Genomic DNA, 21,324 nt, shown 5'->3' with positions numbered 1-21,324 from the left:
GCGCGGACTAATAACCTTAATTAATTGGTAATTCCCTTTTCAGCGTGCACTGTTACGTTCGCAATCGACGCGGGACCTTCAAAGCAAACGACTCACAAGCATCCAACCTTTCTCCCTTTTTTCGCAATTTTATCATCTTCTAATTTTATCAGCTTCCTCTATTCTAGCTGTTTAGTTAGGGATCATCAAAGCAAAGGAATCACTAGCATCCAACCTTTCCCTCTTTTTTCGCAATTTTATCAGCTTCCTCTATTCTAGCTGTTTAGTTAGGGATCATCAAAGCAAAGGAATCACTAGCATCCAATCTTTCTCCCTTTTTTCGCAATTTTATCATCTTCTAATTTTATCAGCTTCCTCTATTCTAGCTGTTTAGTTAGGGATCATCAAAGCAAAGGAATCACTAGCATCCAACCTTTCTCTCTTTTTTCGCAATTTTATCATCTTCTAATTTTATCATCTTCCTCTATTCGAGCTGTTTAGTTAGGGACCTTCGAAACAAACGGATCACTAGCATCCAACCTTTCTCTTTTTTTTGCGATTTCATCATCTTTGTCTATCCTAACTGTTTAATTAGGGACCTTCAACAGGCACCTTCTTTCGCAATTTTATCATCTTCTAGTTTTATCATCTTCCTCTATTCTAGCTGTTTAGTTAGGGATCATCAAAGCAAACGAATCACTAGCATCCAACCTTTCTGCCTTTTTTCGCAATTTTATCATCTTTGTCTATCATAACTGTTTAATAAGAGACCTTCAAAGCAAACGAATTACAAGCATCCAACCTTTCTCTTTTTTTCGCAATTTTATCATCTTCTAATTTTATCATCTTCCTCTATTCTAGCTGTTTAGTTAGGGATCATCAAAGCAAGGGAATCACTAGCATCCAACCTTTCTGTCTTTTTTCGCAATTTTATCATCTTTGTCTATCATAACTGTTTAATAAGAGACCTTCAAAGCAAACGAATTACAAGCATCCAACCTTTCTTTTTTTTCGCAATTTTATCATCTTCTATTTTTATCATCTTCCTTTATCCTAACTGTTTAGTTATAGTCGTTGGTTTCTGCAGCAACAATTTTCGGAGTCACAGCATTTCGTTAAATACCCTCTTCGTTAGATGTGGAAAAATTTAATAAAGAAGAAACACGATTAACGACACGATGAATTCGTTAGGGCAATGTTTAAATTCTTCCTAGCATTTACTGTCTGTCCGAAGACTTTATGTATTTATGACAAAAATTCAAGAACTATAAGAAATTATAGGAATTATAGAAATTATAGAAATTATAGAAATTTAAGGATATTCTTATTATAACTGAACATCCGGATCTTTACGCAAAATAAAAGTTATCTGTCTCGACTGTAATAAACAGAAATAGAATAAAATTCATAAAAAGATATATACAATGTATATATGCAATAATAATAAATATAATAAAAGAATAATAATAATAAAATAATAACAATAATAAAAATATATAATAATAAATATATCTAAATAAAATTCATAAATTTAGTTAATTGAAAATGATACAACAGAATTTCTAAAATCTCCGGCTGTTTTCACTGTTCCGCGTTCCATCCGCGCCTTTTTCTCACAAATACATCAAATCCGCTTTCCAACTATAACCATTAAAAATCATTTACAATTAGACATACCATTGTCGTCGCTGTTTCAACCGAAATCGCACAGAAAAAGTGCCCACGAATTAGAACAATCCAAAACGCGCTACAACAAAAATATCTCTCGTCGCAGCAAAGACTCTATTCGATTCGAGAAACACAGATCCACCTTCGTCCGCCCGAACATTCTCAAACATATCCCAACGAAAAGATCACCGCACCTCACGTACAACGATTTCGAACAAGACAGCCGTTTAAAGAGAGAAAACGCATCGACGTTCCCAGCGAAAGAAAACGCCAAAGGGCCAGGTTCGTTTCGGATCGTTACGTAGACCGCGCGGATCGCTGAAGCCTCGAACTTGCGCCTGGACGAAGTTTGTCTGGGGCGGCATCGAGAACGGGATATCTCGGAGTAATCACCGCGGGAACATCGTCGAACGAAAATACTCGCGTCGGAGTGCTCGGTTCCGGGTGCTTTAAGAAACGCGCGCCGTATCTCCCGCCGGTTCTATTTCCTATTCCGGCATACATATTACGCGTTACAACGGCACAGCCCGCTCTCGATGGTTCCCGTGTAGCCGGCCCGGTTTATGCCCGGCCCGCGGAATTACGGTTTCGATCAAACTGGAATCAGCGTCGCGAGGCGCGCGCATTTCGCCGAGCTCGCCCGGAGGAAGAAAAGCGTTTCGCGGCGAAACGCGAACGGCGCGGCGGCCGCGCGGCGAGACGCGAACGGCGGCGTCGAAACGCAGTCGCAGACGGCAAACCGCATGCTGCCGCCGCCGCCGCTACCAGTGTACGTATCTGGCCACGCCATTACTCGCGATTGTAGTTTAATTACTTTTTGACGAGCGGCGGCCGATCGCGGATTTTGTTTCAATAAAGCGAACGAGAGCTCGCTGATTTCGACGGAACGCGGGGGCCTCGTTTTCGTTTTTCCGCTGCTCCGTCGATTTTTACTGTTCCAGCACGACCTCGATGCTCTCTCTCTCTCTCTTTCTCTCTCTCTCTTTCTCTCTCTCGCTCTCTCTCGCTCTCTCGCTCTCGCTCTTGTTTAGCGAAAAGCCTCGTGCAACTGCGAAATCGATGGAAAATACGCCGGCTATTTCGTTTGTTCTGGATCGACGCTGGCCCGCCGACGTTGGCAGTTTGTTAGCGAGGAGCTTGATTAGTTGATAATCAGAGGGAGAGATTCTTTGACCGAGCTAGCACACTTCTCTGCGTCGCAGCAACGGCAACTGCAACTTTCCTGGGAAGACTTCTTCGGACGGTCGTCTTAAGAAGACTCATTGTTACGGCAGTATTGCAAAGTTTCTTTCCGCGAGTTCGCTTTTCGTGCTTTCTTATATGTATATTTCCGTCGGCGATGAAAGCAGCGAGATTGCTGCACTGAAATAATTAATGTTGGAAGCGTCGTACCGGTCGCGAACGACTGGTTTCCGAGCTTTTCGTTGACGATTGCCGACACTATGGAAACGTCGAATTTTCTAACGATGAAGAAATCGTACGAAGTTCGAGTAAATCGAATCTTGCGATTCTTATCGAATAATATTCTTGTATTAGAAATGTATCGAACTGGCAATTTTGTCCGGTGCTGCGTCATCGAATCAATTTTCAGATACAAAATTTTATTATCATAATAAATAAAATTATTAATAAATAAAACAAAAATAAAATAAAATAAAATAAATAGATTTTAGAAAATAAATAAATAAAATTTATTATGGAATTAACCTTGACGTCGAGTAGACCAGTGACGCAGACGTATTTAAAGAACGAAAAAATAAAGGTTAGGTTTCTCACGAGACTCGACTAAGAGTATTTAAGAGATGAAATGTTGAAAATGATCTCATAATCATTCTGCAGAAACATATTTTGAACAAATACGACAGCATAAAAATACTAAATTGCATCTCAAACGAGAAACTGCAGCACTGATTTCTACAACGCAACCGATCAACCCTTTGCACTCGAGGCTATTTCAACCCCAAAATGGAGAGATTTGTTTCAAAATCAAGTATTTCCATATGATACGATTGTTTTTATTGAATGTACAGTAAATTAAACTTGTTCGCTTACAGAAGACTTCCATTTCTTAATAATTCGTTGAATACGCGCTCTTTAACCCTTTGCCGTACCTTGACGAGTCCGACTCGTCATGAAAATTTCTAGCAATAACTAATTATTGTCCATTAAAACTGGAATAAAATTCGAATCTCTTGTCATCGATGTTTAATCATTCAAGTAAATTTGAGCACGCGATCAATTTTCATTCCCTTCTAAGAAATGATTGCAATCGAAAAATTTCAAATCGCAGTAACTGCGAAGAAAATGGTGCGTCAAGGGGTTAATAACGTAAAAATTCTCTTTAAAAAATCAGTATAGCAATCTTATAGAGTCGCCTGAAAGTGGCCAATCGAGTGCAAAGGGTTGAAACTAAGAAGAAGTATACCTCGAACGTGTCGATCTAAATTTTTCACGAAGACGCGAGTAATTTTTAATCAGCCCGTACTAATTATGAACATCGACGAACGGAGAGCGTGTTATCTGGAACGAGGACAGCGGTGAAGAAGAAAGAAAAAAAAGACAGAAAATAAGAACGGAACGAGTCGAGCGATAAAGCTTTGTAACAGTTCCGGACTGGAAGGAACTTATAAATGATCGCGTGGAATGTTGCGCCGCCCTCTGAACAGTTGGAGTAGGTCGAAAACAAGCTGTTTGTACTCCGGATAATGTTAATGAAAAACGTAGCGAGCGAGAGCGCCGGGGAAGCGAGCCAGGAAGAAAACAGTTATAAAGTTAAACTCACACCAATCTCGCGCTCGTCAGAGTTCTATTACTCCTTTTGTATCCTCGCAGTTATTACATCTTTATCGCGAGCGTTTTGGAATTAACGTCGGAACTTTGTAGCTCCGGCGGACAGGCCAACGAGTTGGTTTTAAAACAATTGATAGCCGTGTTTGCCTCGCTTTCGGTCTCGTTTTAATCCGTAACTACCGCGTCCCCAATAAAATTCTGACAATCGAGCACGGTCTCTTACGAACAAGGAAGATTGTTACGGTGAAATTACGGCGGGCTATTCTCTGTTGGTATAATTTAGTCGGGCAGGCTGTACGAACGGATATATACGTAATGCCTCAAGATTAGTACGGATATCAGATTATCAGCTTTTGTTTCAGCAAACATTACGTATTTCCAAAATCGTAAGTGCAAGTAAATTTGCGTTGAAACGTTGCACGGTTGATGAATTAATAAATTTATTTGAATTTAATTTACTTAATTTATTTTATTTATTTTGATTTATTCTATTTAATTTATTTAATTTCTTTTGATTTATTTTATTTAATTTATATTTAATTTCTTTTGATTTATTCTATTTTATTTATTTTGATTTATTTTAATTATTTAATTTATTTTGATGTATTTTATTTATTCAATTTATTTTGATTTATTTTATTTAGTTTATCTTGATCTATTTTGATTTATTTTATTTATTCAATTTATTATGATTTATTTTATTTAGTTTATCTCGATTTATTTTGATTTATTTTATTTGGTTCATCTTGATTTATTTTGATTTATTTTATTTAGTTTATCTTAATTTACTCTGATTTATTCTATTTAGTTTATCTTGAGTCATTTTATTTCATTTATTCAATTTATTTTGCTTTATTTTATTTAACTTATGTCCATTTAATTAACTTATTTTATCTTTGTTTAATTAATTTAATTGATTACAATGCGATTGAGGATTAATTTTGTAATGGAGTATTAAAATACTAAAAATGCTTTTTGCATCGAGTCTCTTGACGAATGGAAAGGAGCACGCTGATTTAAAATGTAAATAAAAATTGAGCGAAACGTCCAGTACTGATTGCGAACACTGCGCGCCGCGTTTGTTGCATAAATAAGCAGAATGGAATGACAATGCTCGGGGTAACGGACGCGTTGCTATAATAATCACTTTGAAGATGTTTTGCGATGTTATCCGGTGGCATAGTTCGCGGTCTCATCGATACGGATCTCGGCGTATGACGCATTCGAACTGCGAGTTCCCGGTTAAAATGAATTTCTAGGTTCCCGGCTCCTTTTTACACCGCGTGTCTGCAGAACGTTGCGCGATCCTTTGACACGGCATTCCAATTAAAAGTTCGAGAGTGTTTTACGCCTCTTTTCCGCTACCCGCCGCCCCCATAGTTCGCATGTTGAGCGTATTCCGTAAATGTTCGCGACCACACTCGCGATCGTTTGCCGAAAGCCTCGCAAGACCTTGATTACTTGACCGGCTAAACATCGCCGTGCGCCCAGGCAAACAGGAACGCCATTCCAAACTAATAAAAGTTCCTTTCGCGGCGAGATTTTTGGGAACCCGGGATTTTGTGTACTCGACGACTGCGCGAAGCTGCTCGCGGCAGAATCGCATTTTCTTCCTTTGTCGGCGACTTTGAACGCCGCTGAATGCGAAACGGAATTTTCTTCGAAATCGAAATTTCGATCGTACACGTGATTAACTAGATAGCTTTGACGAGTATACCCGACGCGGAGAAGTGACGGTATTTTGTGTCATGACGAGTATACTCGTCATGGAGAAGTATCAATATTTTGTATCAAGACGAGTATACTCGTCATTGAGAAGTCGCAGTATTTTTTGTCATGACGAATATACTCGTCATTGAGAAGTCGCAGTATTTTTGTCATGACGAGTATACTCGTCATGGAGAAATCGCAGTATCTTTTGTCATGACGAGTATACTCGTCATTGAGAAGTCGCAGTATTTTGTATCAAGACGAGTATACTCGTCATGGAGAAATCGCAGTATTTTTTGTCGTGACGAGTATACTCGTCATGGAGAAGTCGCAGTATTTTTTGTCATGACGAGTATACTCGTCGTGGAGAAGTCGCAGTATTTTTTATCAAGACGAGTATACTCGTCATCGCTTGATTCTCGCGACACATAAATACGCGCTCTGAAAAGAAGACGCCTCAGCTAGCTGGTTAACCGGTTCCAGATCCGTAAGAAACGACCGTACAACGATGAAACCAGGCTCGTTTTGAAGCTCGAAGCCTCTGCTTTCATAATCCGTTGTTTATTCCCTTGGAAAAATTGTTTCTGCGACAGTGCGGGCGGAAAACCGAGGACACGATTTTCGTACAAAATGGTACAAATTGAAACGTGTCTGAAATTGTTAGAAAATTTTCTTCGCGACCGAACTTACCATAAATTTGAATATCGAAGCTTCTTTTTTACAGTAAACTATTAAAAATTGACGCACGACCATTGTTATCCGTTTTATTTCAGACTACTTCGAATAATTACTAGGGTTAAATAGAAATTGTTCGTTGTTAAAAATTTCCTATGTAACACACACACATCGACTTATTAGTTGACTTATTAGTAATATTAACTTAAAAATATCATATATACTGATAGTTATGACTAGACCGCGGATCTTTACGCAAAATAAATAGTTTCCATCGTCAATTTTAAGACGCGAGAGTTGAACATGAATGCATCTCTCTCTCTCTCTTCCTATAATACTTCGAATTATTTAAATTCTTCCAGACTTCTAACGTCCCTCCTATTATTTTGTGTTTCGTGTTATCATCTTCCTTACCTAATACATCAAATTCGCAGTCTAGTCGCGAGTTCGTCGAATTGAAGAATCATTTGTTATTGAAAAGACAGGATCGGAAAGATAACGAACAGAAGGCGTTTTCGCTGGAATGGTTTGTCGGAATAAAGGTCGCGCTGTTTATGGCAATTACCGTTTGTAAATCGTCTTCGTCTATAGCCCTTGGTCTAAAGGTTAGACCCAAGTTTTAGTCTCTACATCAAGATCTGCCGCTCGAGCTCTCCGAAAGTGCGTTTGATTCATGCGGATTTTAACGATAGTTCTTTCAAGAACGTTCTTCTGCGAGCGCGGTGCCTCTCCAAAGTTTCGAACGGAAATTTCTGGAGAGCGTGGCTTTGATTACGGGCACACGATTATGTAATTCGGAAAACGAACGAATATCGGAGAGCACGGAGAGCTTCGAAGGTGTCACGCGATAGAATTCCGGGCGAGCTTCTGAAAAATAAACGAGTGCGTGAGTAATGTTAGACTTTCGTTATAAAACAAGAGAACACGTGGCAGAAAGTGTTTAATCGATTAACCCGAGCGTCCGTGGAGAACGCTATTCGCGCATTATATGCGAAGAATGTTTTCGCTGTCGATGAGAACAGCTGAGCGAACAGCTTTTCTATCAATTTCAATGAAATATTAACGCAGCCGCGTTAATGGCTTCGATCGTTCAATGAAACTTTCGCGTTTGCATCGTCGCGTTCGAAGATGTTCTTTTTTTTCCAACGATGTCAGGAAACAACGTCGCGATCGCAGCTATTATAGCATTTTGAAAACGTTCGAATAGAAAATAATTAATTGTCTCGTGAGTTATAACACCGTGGAGCGAGCGGATACACAATAATGTACTTATGAAAAATTACCGAACGCGGGACGCTTCAGCTTAGCGAACAGAGTAAATTTGAAATTCTCCTTTCTGAACATCTCTCTCTTTCTCTCTCTCTCTCTCTCGTGTCATGGAAGTTTCATGATATTATGAAACTGTCTTGAGCCCTACATTCTTTGAAGGTCTTAAGTGTACCATAAAGTTATTAGCCGTGGCTCTCGCAAATCGCCCAAAGTTGAAATTCTTCGAATATACAAGCTGCGAAATTTCCAAAGCACGATCATTCTATAATCACGCACACACACACACAGGGGCACATTGTTTCGAAAGAGAATATATTTATCTCGGGGCGAACTTAATCTCTCTTTGCGCAACCGGAGAACTGCAAAACGAAGAATCTATTCGCATTAAAAGTTACGCCGCTCTTTTATTTACCGAAACGACAACTGTCGACGCACGGAACAGAATAGAATTGCGTTTGCACGTTTTATTCGTCGGCGAGATACAGCGACGTTCGTTGTCTCGTAAAAATGAGAAAATCCAATTTATTTAGATTTTGTGAAGTTTAGCCAGCGTTTAGCCAGCCAACGGTGTAGTTCGATCAATCATTTTTCCGCGAAAGTGTCTTCATAATTTGTATAATTGTAAAAAAAGAGGAGTGACAGCCTGGCGTTTTAAAGTAGTCCATCGATCGCGTCAACGCGAGCCTACAAGAGAAACGTATTTGGCGCAGGAAATTCCAAATGGCACTTAAATCGGTACATTATCGGAACAAATCCTTTAACCAGTTTTAGCTGGGGCGCCTCCTTTTCAGAGCGCGCACTTATGCGCGTCGCGAGAATCAAGCGATGACGAGTATATGGATAACAATAGTCGTGCGTCAATTTTTAATAGTTTACTGTAAAAAAGAAGTTTCGATATTCAAACTTATGGTAAGTTCGGTCGCGAAGAAAATTTTCTAACAATTTCAGACACGTTTCAATTTGTACCATTTTGTACGAAAATCGTGTCCTCGGTTTTCCGCCCGCACTGTCGCGGAAACAATTTTGCCAAGGGTATAAACAACGGATTATGAAAGCAGAGGCTTCGAGCTTCAAAACGAGCCTGGTTTCATCGTTGGACGGTCGTTTCTTACGGATCTGCAACCGGTTAACCAGCTATCTGAGGCGTCTTCTTTTCAGAGCGCGTATTTATATGTGTCGCGAGATTCAAGCGATGACAAGTATATGGATAACAATTATCGTGCGTCAACTTTTAATAGTTCCCTGTAAAAAGGAAGCTTCGGTCTTCAAACTTATGGTAAGTTCGGTCGCGAAGAAAATTTTCTAACAATTTCAGACACGTTTCAATTTGTACCATTTTGTACGAAAATCGTGTCCTCGGTTTTCCGCCCGCACTGTCGCGGAAACAATTTTTCCAAGGGTATAAACAACGGATTATGAAAGCAGAGGCTTCGAGCTTCAAAACGAGCCTGGTTTCATCGTTGTACAATCGTTTCTTACGGATCTGGAACCGGTTAACCAGCTAGCTGAGGCGTCTTCTTTTCAGAGCGCGTATTTACATGTGTCGCGAGAATCAAGCGATGACGAGTATACTCGTCGGACACAGAGTAAGCGTCGCTGTTAAAATATTGGATCGAAAAGACCGTTTTCATTTCATGAAATTAACAATTTTATTACTAATATTTACTTATTCGCTTAACATTAATATATACTGCATACATACATGAAAAACGCAGAAAAAATCAAATGCTTGTAAAAGTTAACCCTTTGCACTCGAGTGACTCTGAGGCGGCGTTAAAAATTGCTGCACCATTTTCAAAAGAATTTCCACATTATTAAATTTGTCTGCATGCGATAAATTGTCAAATAATAGAAATCTTTTATCTATTTATCCAATTTCATGTGTATCAAATAAAAATAATTTTATACCAAATGGAGGTTGAAACTGTAGGCTGAAACCAACTTCCTCATTTTTGCGTTAAAATAATCTCGAGTGCAAGGGGTTAAAAATTCAAATTGCTGCTGCAGGATGGTATTCGACGATAGAAGGAACGACGATGCATAATGGCACCTCGCACGTCGAACGCCGATATCGTGATTCTTCAGTCGACTGGTTAAATATCGACGAGACCGGAAATTTAGCGTCGAAATACTTTTTGGGGCCACTGTACGCCCAGAGGACGCGCCGCTACGACGTCTCGACTTAGAACACACAGCATAAGTCACCGAGTCTTAATTTTACAACCTGCATGATGGCCCGGGTGCCACTCCTAGCACATTTTCCACGGAGTATCTAGTCCGATCTCTGTACTATAGACACGACACGGTGCCAGCAGCCGCTATAAAGATAAGAAACGAGACATCCGCGGAAAAATAGGAATCCAAGAGCCTCGATGAGCCCCGGAGAAACGCGCGACAAAACGATCGCGACGTTTAAAATGGGCATATCTCGCGTTTCGGCTGAAATTGCAACTCTTTCGTTCCTCCCATGCTGGCACGACGCAGCTCCCATCATGCGGCCGCGTGCTCTTTCAGAGAATAACCGTGTACACTGGCCTCAAAAAGTTCGGGGACTGAGGAAGGATCATCGCGAACTTCTTTTTGCTCGCCGAATTTTGCAATTTTTACCGGATGCAAATTAATTGCGCAAAGATTGAAGCGGCGACGAAGGATTTGAACGATTTTGAATGCTTCGAACCATGAAGATGGGAATTGACAAAAGGGTTTCGTTAATAAGTATGTGGACACTTTGAATGAATTACACTCGATTAATTAATTAATCGACAATTAATTATACTCGAAGTTATTTTAACTGTAAATCTAAAATAATTTGTCTCGCTTATGGTATTTTTAGTTTACATGACAAAGTGCATCTTATGCATGTGAAATTGACTCTTGTGACTAGCACAGCAATTATACTCTTAACAATTTTTTAAATCTAAACTTTGTTAATATAAATTATATCAGAACGTGATACAACAAGTTTTAAGATAATTTATATTAACAAAGTTTATATATATATATATATAAACTTTGTTAATATAAATTATCTTAGAAAAAAAAAATATATATATATATATATATATACTTCTTGTATCACGTTCTAAGATAATTTATATTAACAAAGTTTAGATTTGGAAAATTGTTAAGAGTATAATTGCTGTGAGAGTCACAAGAGATATATATTCGGTAACATCTGACAGTGTTTACGTTCGTAGTATGTTCGAAAAAAGGTATGAAAAATCTGTAAAATATTTATGAGAATTGTTGCAAGCTCATGGAAGAATATAATTTCTTTGGATACAACGAAGAACTAGACAGCTGAAATGGCGAAGTTAGTAAGAGAAGTTATGAGAGTTCAAGATTTTTGCATGCGTTATTATTGGTGAAATGTTAAACACTTTATCCTGTATTAAATGTTTAGCACTTCATCCTATATTAACGATGTAAAATATATCCTGTAACGTAGCAAGTAAATACATACAGTAATGTCTCCCTAATTGACGCTTAGATCGTCCACAAAAATGGACAATTTGGGAAGAGGAGATTATTCGAGCCTCGCAGCTCGTTTTTATAATTGTTGAAAATCGGTAACTATAAAAACGCAAGGCTCGAATTCGCAAGACTCCTCTTCCCAAATTGTCCATTTTTGTGGACAATCTGAGCGTCAATTAGGGAGACATTACTGTAAATCCTAACAACATTCGTCGACGATTTCACAATCTTTTTTCCAGACGAATATCGTAATTTTAACAAAGTATAGACGCATACTTATGTGGTGTACATCGAAACTCTGTCCCGTGAAAGTCTTAGACCGAAACGTGGCTCCCAATCTCCAACGCAAAGAGCACGTGCACGCGTTATTTTTACTGAAAAATGTTAAATACTTTATTGCTAAAATATATCCTGTGTAACGTAGCTCGAAGTAAATACATAAATCCTAACAATATTCGTCGACGATTTCACAACTTTTTTTTCCAGACAAATATCGTAATTTTAACAAAGTATAGACGCATACTTATGTGGTGTACATCGAAACTCTGTCCCGTGAAAGTCTTAGACCGAAACGCGGCTCCCAATCTCCAACGCAAAGAACACGTACACGCGTTATTTTTACTGAAATATTTCGAGGGAAACGAAGGTATTCCGCAGCGAGAAGTACTCTGGAAAGTCAGAAGACACTAAAAGTGGCCTCTGTGATGCAGTGGCCTGTAATGGAGTAGGCTCCAGTTTTAATGCTGGAACCTGGGCCGTCCATTTTTTTTATCCAGCGTGCCTTGCATAAACCCCAGCCCGCCTGCTCGTACGTAAATTTGTTATTAAACACGAAACTCTGCCAGTACGGCGAGATTGACAATAAACATGGCGAAGAAGACGCGAGTCCGCGAAAATACGAGTCCAGGCTCAGAGCGACTTTTCAAATGAAACGAATCCTCCCCCCTGCCCCGTAGTTCGACGGCGAACGACTGTTGAAATGAATGTTTAAACGACAAGAACCAACCGGGAATGTATTATCAATGTTAAATGTCGTATCGGATTAGTAATGCAATAATCTCCTTGTTCGATTAAAATGTCAAGCCCCGGTACAATGGAGACAGGACCGAAATAATCCAGCAACTACTGCGCGCGCCCAATTTAACTTCGCTAATTAACAATAACCCGATGCTGCTTGATTATCTATTCACTAAACACGATCCATTTCCATTTCGACGAATTTCATATCGGGACCTAACGAAATAGCTCGGAGGACACGCGAAAATGCGGTCGGTAATTTGCAGGATTACAATTCGCGGAACCGCGGCGCAGCAAATTCTCCCGAAATTTTTCTTCAGCTTCGAAACGATAGTGGACAATTTGGGAAGACTCGCGCTTCGTTTTCACGTCCATTGAAAAGGAAAAAGGATTGTTCTTAACACTCGGCGCCACGGGACACGTAAATTTACGTTTCTCCTTGAATTTTTATCGAGCTGCGTTAGTTTCGCATTTTTATGCGCATTTATTTATTTATTAACTGAGAAAGACGGAGAAGCAACTACAATATTACTCCCTAATTTTCCTTACTTATACTCCCTAATTTTCCTTCAGCTTGTAAACAAAAGTGAACAATTTTGCGTCTCATTTTTATAGTTTTTGATTTTCAGCAATAATAAAAACGAGCTGCAAGACTCAAATAATCGCATTTCCTCTTCCCAAATCGCCGATTTTTGTTTACAAGCTGAAGAAAAATTAGGGAGAACTTACTGCATTCAGAATTGCAATATACAGGGTGTCCCAAAATTATGGTATTTGCGGGAAAATGTTCCTGAGATCATTCCAAGTAACTTTTTCCTTTACAAAAATTTTCTCCGAGGCCTCGTTCACGAATTATTAACGAAAAACACTGACCAATGAGAGGCCAGCTCGCCTGGCGCTAGGCGGCCAAGCCAACGAGCAGTCGAAGCCTAGTTCCGCCGACTGGCTCGACTGCCTTGCGCCAGCCGAGCTCGCCTCTCATTGGCCAGTGTTTTTCTTTAATAACTCGTTAACGAGGCCTCGGAGAAAATTTTTATAAAGGAAAAAGTTACTTGGAATGACCTCAGGAACCCCTCGGAGTGCCTCGTGGAACATTTCCGCTAAGGAAAAAGTTACTTCAAATGATCTCAGGAACCCCTCATTTCCCGGAAGTACCATAATTTTGGGACACGCTGTATTATTAATATCGCGTTCACTAGAACCCTTCGTAATAATTTTATAACAACAATCGAAGACTACGTGATATAAAAGCGCTGCGAAAAAAACTTCCGATTCACGATTACCGTACAATGCAACATCAGAAATCAACGTGCAGAGAATCGTGTTAGCCTTGCGGAGAGACTTCGTAATATTGTTGCGAAGTTGGCACGAAAGGATTGATCGACTCTTTGAACATCGTTCCACGCGTTTCGATTAATCCGAAAGCATTTTTTTCCTTTTTTAATATAGGGTCATTGGTCGTCGCACGTGCGCGACCCGTTAAATTCCTGTCAGAGAGTTACTTTCCGCTCGCAGATATTTTTCCTTAGAAAACGAGCGCGGCAACACCTTTCCCCGATGTACCTCGCGACCTGCCATGATCGATCACGAGAGTTCTCGCCGTAGCGAGCGGTGCTGGCCGACCAACTTCCAGATTATTGTGAACTATTCTGTCACCGGCGGCGATCAGATCGATATCTTTCGAAAGATACCTCGCCCGTTTTTCGCATTCCGTTTTATCTTCGGACAGACGGTGGAACAGATCGACGGCTGCCGGAGCTGCATTTCGCGATTGGACGATTTTAATCGTTAAAACGTCCGCGAATCGACACCCTGGCTGCATTAAAAACTTTCGTTGCGTTCCTGTTTGAATTTGGCTAAACCGCTTTGGATCCCGCTTCGAAGCGAATCTTTTCCGACCTCGAGGATCTAATGTCTCCCTTACTGACGCTCAGATTGTCCACTAAATTGGATAATTTGGGAAGAGGAGATACGATTATTCGAGCCTTGCAGCTCGTTTTTATAGTTGTTGATAATTCGTAGCTATAAAAACGAGCCGAGAAAAGCTCGAACAATCGCATCTCGTCTTCCCAAATTGTCCATTTTTGTGCGCAATTTGAGCGCGAATTAGGGAGAAATTACTGTACATAGTAATGCTAGGATAAAAACGACGACTTAACTTTCTTATTTCTAATTTTTTACCACGATTCAAAGGCAATAATAATACGAATAATCGTATCTCCCCCTCTCAAATTGTCCATTTTTCTCGAACTCGTTTTTATAGTTGTTGAGAATCGGTAATTACAAGAGCAAGGCGCAAGACTCAAATTAATCGTATCTCCTCTTCCCAAATTGTTCATTTTTGTGGACAATCTGAGCGTCAATTAGAGAGACATTGCTGTAATTTGAACGTTCTGTTTTAAAGGAAGATATAATCTCACTCTATCTAGTCTTACTCTCGAGAGGTTTAGATTGTAAAATACCAATTATTTTACCATTATTTATTATACCACATACAGTAATTTCTCCCTTGAAATGCCAAATTTCGGGTTGCTGTGAATTTCTCTGTGCTAGGCCTACGTCTATGCAATTTATTGCCACGTCGATTCTAAAGAACGACGGAGTCGGTAAAGCGTGTGATGCGGCACGCGACGCGAATTGCCTTCGAATTGTGTCACGTGCTCTCCAAATTGCCTTCGAATCGTATCATAATGCTCTCCGAATTGCCTTCGAATCGCGTCACGTGGCCTCCGAATTGCCTTCGAATCGTGGTAAAAAATTGGAAATAAAAAAGTTAAGTCGTCGTTTTTATCACAGCATTACTATGTACAGTAATTTCTCCCTAATTCGCGCTCAGATCGCGCACAAAAATGGACAATTTGGGGAGAGGAGACGCGATTATTCGAGCTGTTCTCGGCTCGTTTTTATAGTTACCGATTATCGACAACTGTAAAAATGAACCGAAAGGCTCGAGTAATCGTATCTTCTGTTCCCATATTGTCCATTTTTGTGCGCAATCTAGGCGTCAATCTCCCTAATTGACGCTCTGATTTGGAAACAAAAATGAACAATTTGGGAAGAGCAGATACGATTATTCGAGCCCTGCAGCTCATTCTTGCAGTTATTAACAATTCGTAACTATAAAAATGAGCCGAAAGGCTCGAGTAATCGTATCTCCTCTTCCCAAATTGTCCATTTTTGTGCGCGATCTTTTGGGCGTCGATTAGAGAGACATTACTGTATCACTTTGCAACGACGCTACGCGGCGACAATTCCGTCCCTTTTCCGTGAAAATAATCGACTTCTCCGCGGTAGAAACTTGTAAATTGGATCATTAGATATGTCTCCGGGAAATCTCGAGTTTCGGTTCGTAATATTTGCGAAGTTGCCGGATGGAATTCGGAACTTCAGAGCTGCCTTTCTCGAAGTCACGCTCCCGTAGCCGGTTCGCATGATTAACAAGAAATTATTGAATCGTTCTATTCGTAGTTCCGACTGTATCTTGATCGAGAGAAACGATGAGTTGTGCCAAATAGCGAAGAAATGTGAATCGAGAAATGTCCTTAATTAAGGCTGAAAATTCTATTCGATGCTGACGCTATAATGCAACCCTTATCTAACAAATTGACAGAACAAGTCGCTCGTCATTGAAAATATAAACGTGCTTCCGCGTAAAAAAAAAATATCGAACCGAACGGTTCGTACCGAGATCGCGATCAAAGTTGCACAACAATCGGCAGACGTACGATTTCCCGATTGTTGTAACAAAATGTGAAACACGGTGCAAGAAGTGCTCGCAAGTGTTCATAAAATAGAACGAGTCTCTAAACTAGCGTAAAAAAACGCACGGAGGATACGTAGCTAAAATCTCGAGTATGCAGTAACCTAACCGTCGTGATCCAAGATTTTAGGACCGCTTAACTATATAAACTGGACCGCGCGCGTCTCTATGCAAATTCTCATTTTCATACGTAACTCTGGGAAAGCGGGCATAAAGAGAACAGAGTCGGTCGTTGAAAAAAAATTTCTTTCAAGGAAATCCGTTCTACCTTCGTTTCGCCGATTGATTTGCCCCCTCAGTGACGAATTAACGCAACGACGAAGTATCGGCGCGACAAAGTGACGGAGCTTTATAAACTTTTCGGACAATGAGAAATCAAGGAGCGACGAGACAAGCTCGAGACACTCGAACAACCGGGGATTAAAAATAACTAGTTTGTATTGCATTTTGGAGGCAACGTAATCGCGGTCATATGAGAAACAGACTGCGGATCTTTATGCGAAATGAAATTTTTTCAAGACTATTGCGGGGAACAGAAATTAAATAAAAGTACAGTAAATTCTCCCTAATTGACGCTCGGATTGTACACGAAAATAGACAATTTGGGAAGCGGAGATGCGATTGTTCGAGCCTCGCGGCTCGTTTTTATTTATTTTATGGTCACCGATTGTTAACAACTATAAAAACGAGGCGCAGTAATCGTATTTCCTCTTCCGAAATTAAAATAAACTATTGCAATTATATGTAATAAAAATAAATAGACTATGATAATAAATGGACTCGAATAATCGTATTTCCTCTTCCGAAATTAAAACGGACTACTGTCATTATATATAATAAAAATAAATGGATCATATCTGTCAATTAGGGAGAATTTACTGTATGGTAAATCGTTTCTTTGAATCACTTCAATAAACTGAAAATAGTGTAACTATATTATTAAAATCTTCTTATGTGTTCACAATTTTATATTTCGTCTACACTTTTCTCATAACTGCATAAAAAATCCGCGGTCTAACGATAACGTGCCATTTTCATCTTGTTGTACTTGATTACGTGTAATTAAATATACAGGGTGTTTCGTCTAACGGAGTACAATCGTAATAATAATAAGAAAATGTATGGCCTGATATAAAAAAATCAATTTAACCTTGAAATATCCTCCACCATAGCACGAATGAAAAAAATTGTTAACACTACGTAAAAGACACATTTTTAAACTGAACAGCTTCGTCTACACTTTTCTCATAACTGCATAATAAATCCGCGGTCTAACAATAACGTGCCATTTTCATCTTGTTGTATTTAATTACGTATGATTAAATATACAGGGTGTTTCGTCTAACGGAATACAATCGTAATAATAACAAGAAAATGTATGGCCTGATATAAAAAAATCAATTTAACCTTGAAATATCCTCCACCATAGCACGAATGAAAAAAATTGTTAACACTACGTAAGAGACACATTTTTAAACTGAACAGCTTCTGTAAAAACATTTTTTTCATAGCTTCAATCCATATTTCACTGTACAGTAATGTCTCTCTAATTGACGCTGAAATTGTGCACAAAAATGGACAATTCGGGAAGAGAAGATACGATTGTTCGAGACTTGCATAAAACCTTGGTATAACCTTGACAATTCGTAACTATAAAAACGAACCGCGAGGCTCGAATAATCGCATCTCCTCTCCCCAAATTGTGTCATTTTCGCGGACAAATCTGAGCGTCAATTAGAGAGACATTACTGTATTCACTTAGACGAAACACCCTATGCATTCAGTACTCGAACACACGAAAGAATCATAACGACTAAAAAAGAATGAAAAATCCGTCACCACGACGAGTTCGATTGTTCCAGTGTTCGAGCAAGACTCTACTATTCGCGACTGGATAAAACGATACGTGGAACGCCGACTAATTCGTAAACGATGAAAACCGTGCGAAAATCGATTAAACCTGGGAGATGCGGTAGCCGCATAAAGATCCGCGAGCTGCTCGCAAATTCACCGCCGAATTCGCCGCATGCACTATTCCTGCAAGCCCCGCGGAACCAATTTATGCAAGCCTATGGATCCGCAACAGAGGCCTCCGGGGCGCATCGGACGTTCGTTGGCCCGCGGAAAAACGGCGACGGGCCGCGACTGGCCTCGATATCGCTGTAAATTCCCCGAAAGAAACGAGTTCCGGAAAAAGTCCGAGCCGACGAATGAAAAAAAAAGAAAAGCCGTCCTCTCTCTCGAAATCACCGAACGACATTCTGTCGGCGTTCGGTAGGATCCGGCGTCGCGTAACTTTCAGTCACGATTTCCCCCCCTCCCCGCCGGTTCTCGCGATTTCGGGCACAGTTTCGACGGGTCCCCCAAGCCTATGGATCCGCAACAGAGGCCTCCGGGGCGCATCGGACGTTCGTTGGCCCGCGGAAAAACTGCGACGGGCCGCGACTGGCCTCGATATCGCTGTAAATTCCCCGAAAGAAACGAGTTCCGGAAAAAGTCCGAGCCGACGAATGAAAAAAAAAGAAAAGCCGTCCTCTCTCCCGAAATCACCGAACGACATTCTGTCGGCGTTCGGTAGGATCCGGCGTCGCGTAACTTTCAGTCACGATTTCCCTCCCTCCCCCCCTCCCTCAGCCGGTTCTCGCGATTTCGGGCACAGTTTCGACGGGTCCCCCGAAGTTTCCTTCGTGCACACGCGCGCGCGCGCGCACGCGGTTTTGTCGAGGAGACGAAACGGAACGGGCTACCAGGCATTGGGTCATAGTGTTTTGTACAGTATAACAGAAGGCATTGTAATTGTTGGTTACCTGAGATCGTTGCCCCTGGCCCTTCGGATCCCGCGCGACGAATGTCGGGGCGGCGGACTGCACCTACAGTCACAGTGCATCACACACAGAGCGACGCTGGTCGCGAGAGTCACTACGAACGGCGCCGCGAAGAAGTGTATGATGGTGGTAACCTGCGCCTCGCGGTCATAGTTCGCCATCACTATGCTGCCGTTCACGCGGCTATAATGGCAGGGGAACCTCGCGCCCTCGTAGCCCAATTCGCGGGTGAAGTTGTCGCAGTCGACGATCGGCGGGTAGCCGCACCCCTTGATATTCACCAGCAGGGCTGCCTCGACGTCGCCTGGCGTCGGCACTGTTGGGACACGTTCACGAATTAGTCCAATTGCGAATTGATTAGCGAAAGTTGATGTTTCGTGGCTCGGGCAGGGGGAGAAGCCAGACATTAACCCAGTACACGTCGCGGGCAAATGAAATACGGCTCTTCGTCGTTCGAGCCGCCGTGCGAGGAACGTCGCCGTTCGGATCGCGGGGCGGTTCGATCGAATATTTATCAATTTTTGTACAACGAATACTAATTCGAGGAGATTGTTTCGTTGGTGGATCGTTTCGGACGGAATTGGGGGTTGAATTTTATTCGAACGATATTTCGAATGAATTGTTCGAATTCTGTTCGAATAATGTTTCGAATGAATTGTTCGAATGAAATTGTATTCGGATGATGCATCGAGTATATTATTTGAATGGAATTCGCATCGGATAATATTTCGGAGAAATTATTCGAATACAATTTTATTCGGGTAATGCTTCGAATAAATTCTTTGAATAGAATTCGAATCGTATGATATATATATTTCGGTGAAATTATTCGAATACAATTTTATTCGGATAATGCTTCGAATAAATTCTTTGAATAGAATTTGAATCGTATAATATATATTTGGGAGAAATTATTCGAATACAATTTTATTCGGATAATGCATCGTATACATTCTTTGAATGAAATTCGAATCGTATAATATTTCGAAGAAATTATTCGAATACAATTCTATTCGGATAATGCATCGAATAATTTCTTTGAATAAAATTCGAATCCAATAATATTTCGGATAAATCAATCGAATACAATTCCATTCGGATAATGCATCGAATAATTTCCTTGAATAAAATTCGAATCCAATAATATTTCGGATAAATTCTTCGAATACAATTTTATTCATATAAAATATATCGAATAAATTCTGCGGATGAAATTTGATTCGAATAATATTTCGAACAAATTCTGTGAATAGAATTCGAATCGTATAATATTTCGGATAAATTATTCTAATACAATTGTATTCATATAATATATCGAATAAATCCTTTGAATAACATTCGAATCGTGTAATACCTCGGATAAATTATTCGAATACAATTTTATTCAGATAATATATCGAATAAATTCTTTGAATAAAATTCGAATCTTATAATATTTAAATTCTTCGAATACAATTTTATTCGTTATTCGTCATTCGAGTAAAATATTCCCAACTCTAACTGCGGATTTTATGCACATATGAACAAAATGACTAGATAAAACACGAAAGTGCAAACACGTTAGAAAAATTTAAGTACACCGTTATCTTCTCTTCGCTTTATTAAAACGTATAAAGCAAGCGACAGACATCGATTTAATTTCTATTCCCGATAATCGAGCTGAAAAGTTTCTATTTTGCATAAAAATCCGCAGACCGTTTACGCGAATCAACGCGGTGCACGTTCGATATACCAACTAGAATTTCAGCCCATAAGTCGCGTCCTTTTCTGCCGCTAAGAATATGCATTGACGTTGATGCATGAGCGAATATTGCGCCGCTTTTAAATGAAAATGGAAAATGAATTTCATCAACACTTTCACGATAACAATTTGATTACTCTGGAATAATATCTGGAGTAATATCGCAGAGATATACCATCGAAAACAGTATCTATTTACAAAACAAAAAAACGTACACCAGAGATAATCCACATCCCGAGAATTCTGATAATTGTGACGAAAGTGATGCATCGACGTGATCGATCATCAAAACATATGTAAAATCCATAAAATTGCAAAAATTTGTAATCTACTAACAGCGCCAACTAGACCGCTCGAACTGAACGCCTTATCATTCGAATTACAGTAAGGTTTCCCTAATTGACGCTCAGATTGTG

At 40.0% G+C, this 21,324-nt stretch overlaps 1 protein-coding gene across 3 annotated transcripts in view; it reads right to left on the bottom strand.

Moving 5' to 3' along the window:
* The window catches only part of Teh1 (tipE homolog 1 phospholipid transfer protein), a 146,384-nt gene that overhangs the window by 121,412 nt on the left and 3,648 nt on the right, over positions 1–21,324 (bottom strand). For all 3 annotated transcript variants that reach the window (XM_033485476.2, XM_076523907.1, XM_076523906.1), the window contains exon 2: positions 19,150–19,483. In XM_033485476.2, the coding sequence (XP_033341367.1) occupies positions 19,150–19,483 (334 nt within the window). The remainder of the gene's footprint in view (positions 1–19,149; positions 19,484–21,324) is intronic.

Source organism: Megalopta genalis, chromosome 7 (assembly GCF_051020955.1).
Source record: "Megalopta genalis isolate 19385.01 chromosome 7, iyMegGena1_principal, whole genome shotgun sequence".
Classification (NCBI taxonomy): domain Eukaryota; kingdom Metazoa; phylum Arthropoda; class Insecta; order Hymenoptera; family Halictidae; genus Megalopta; species Megalopta genalis.
This window is presented reverse-complemented; position numbering and strand designations above follow the sequence as displayed.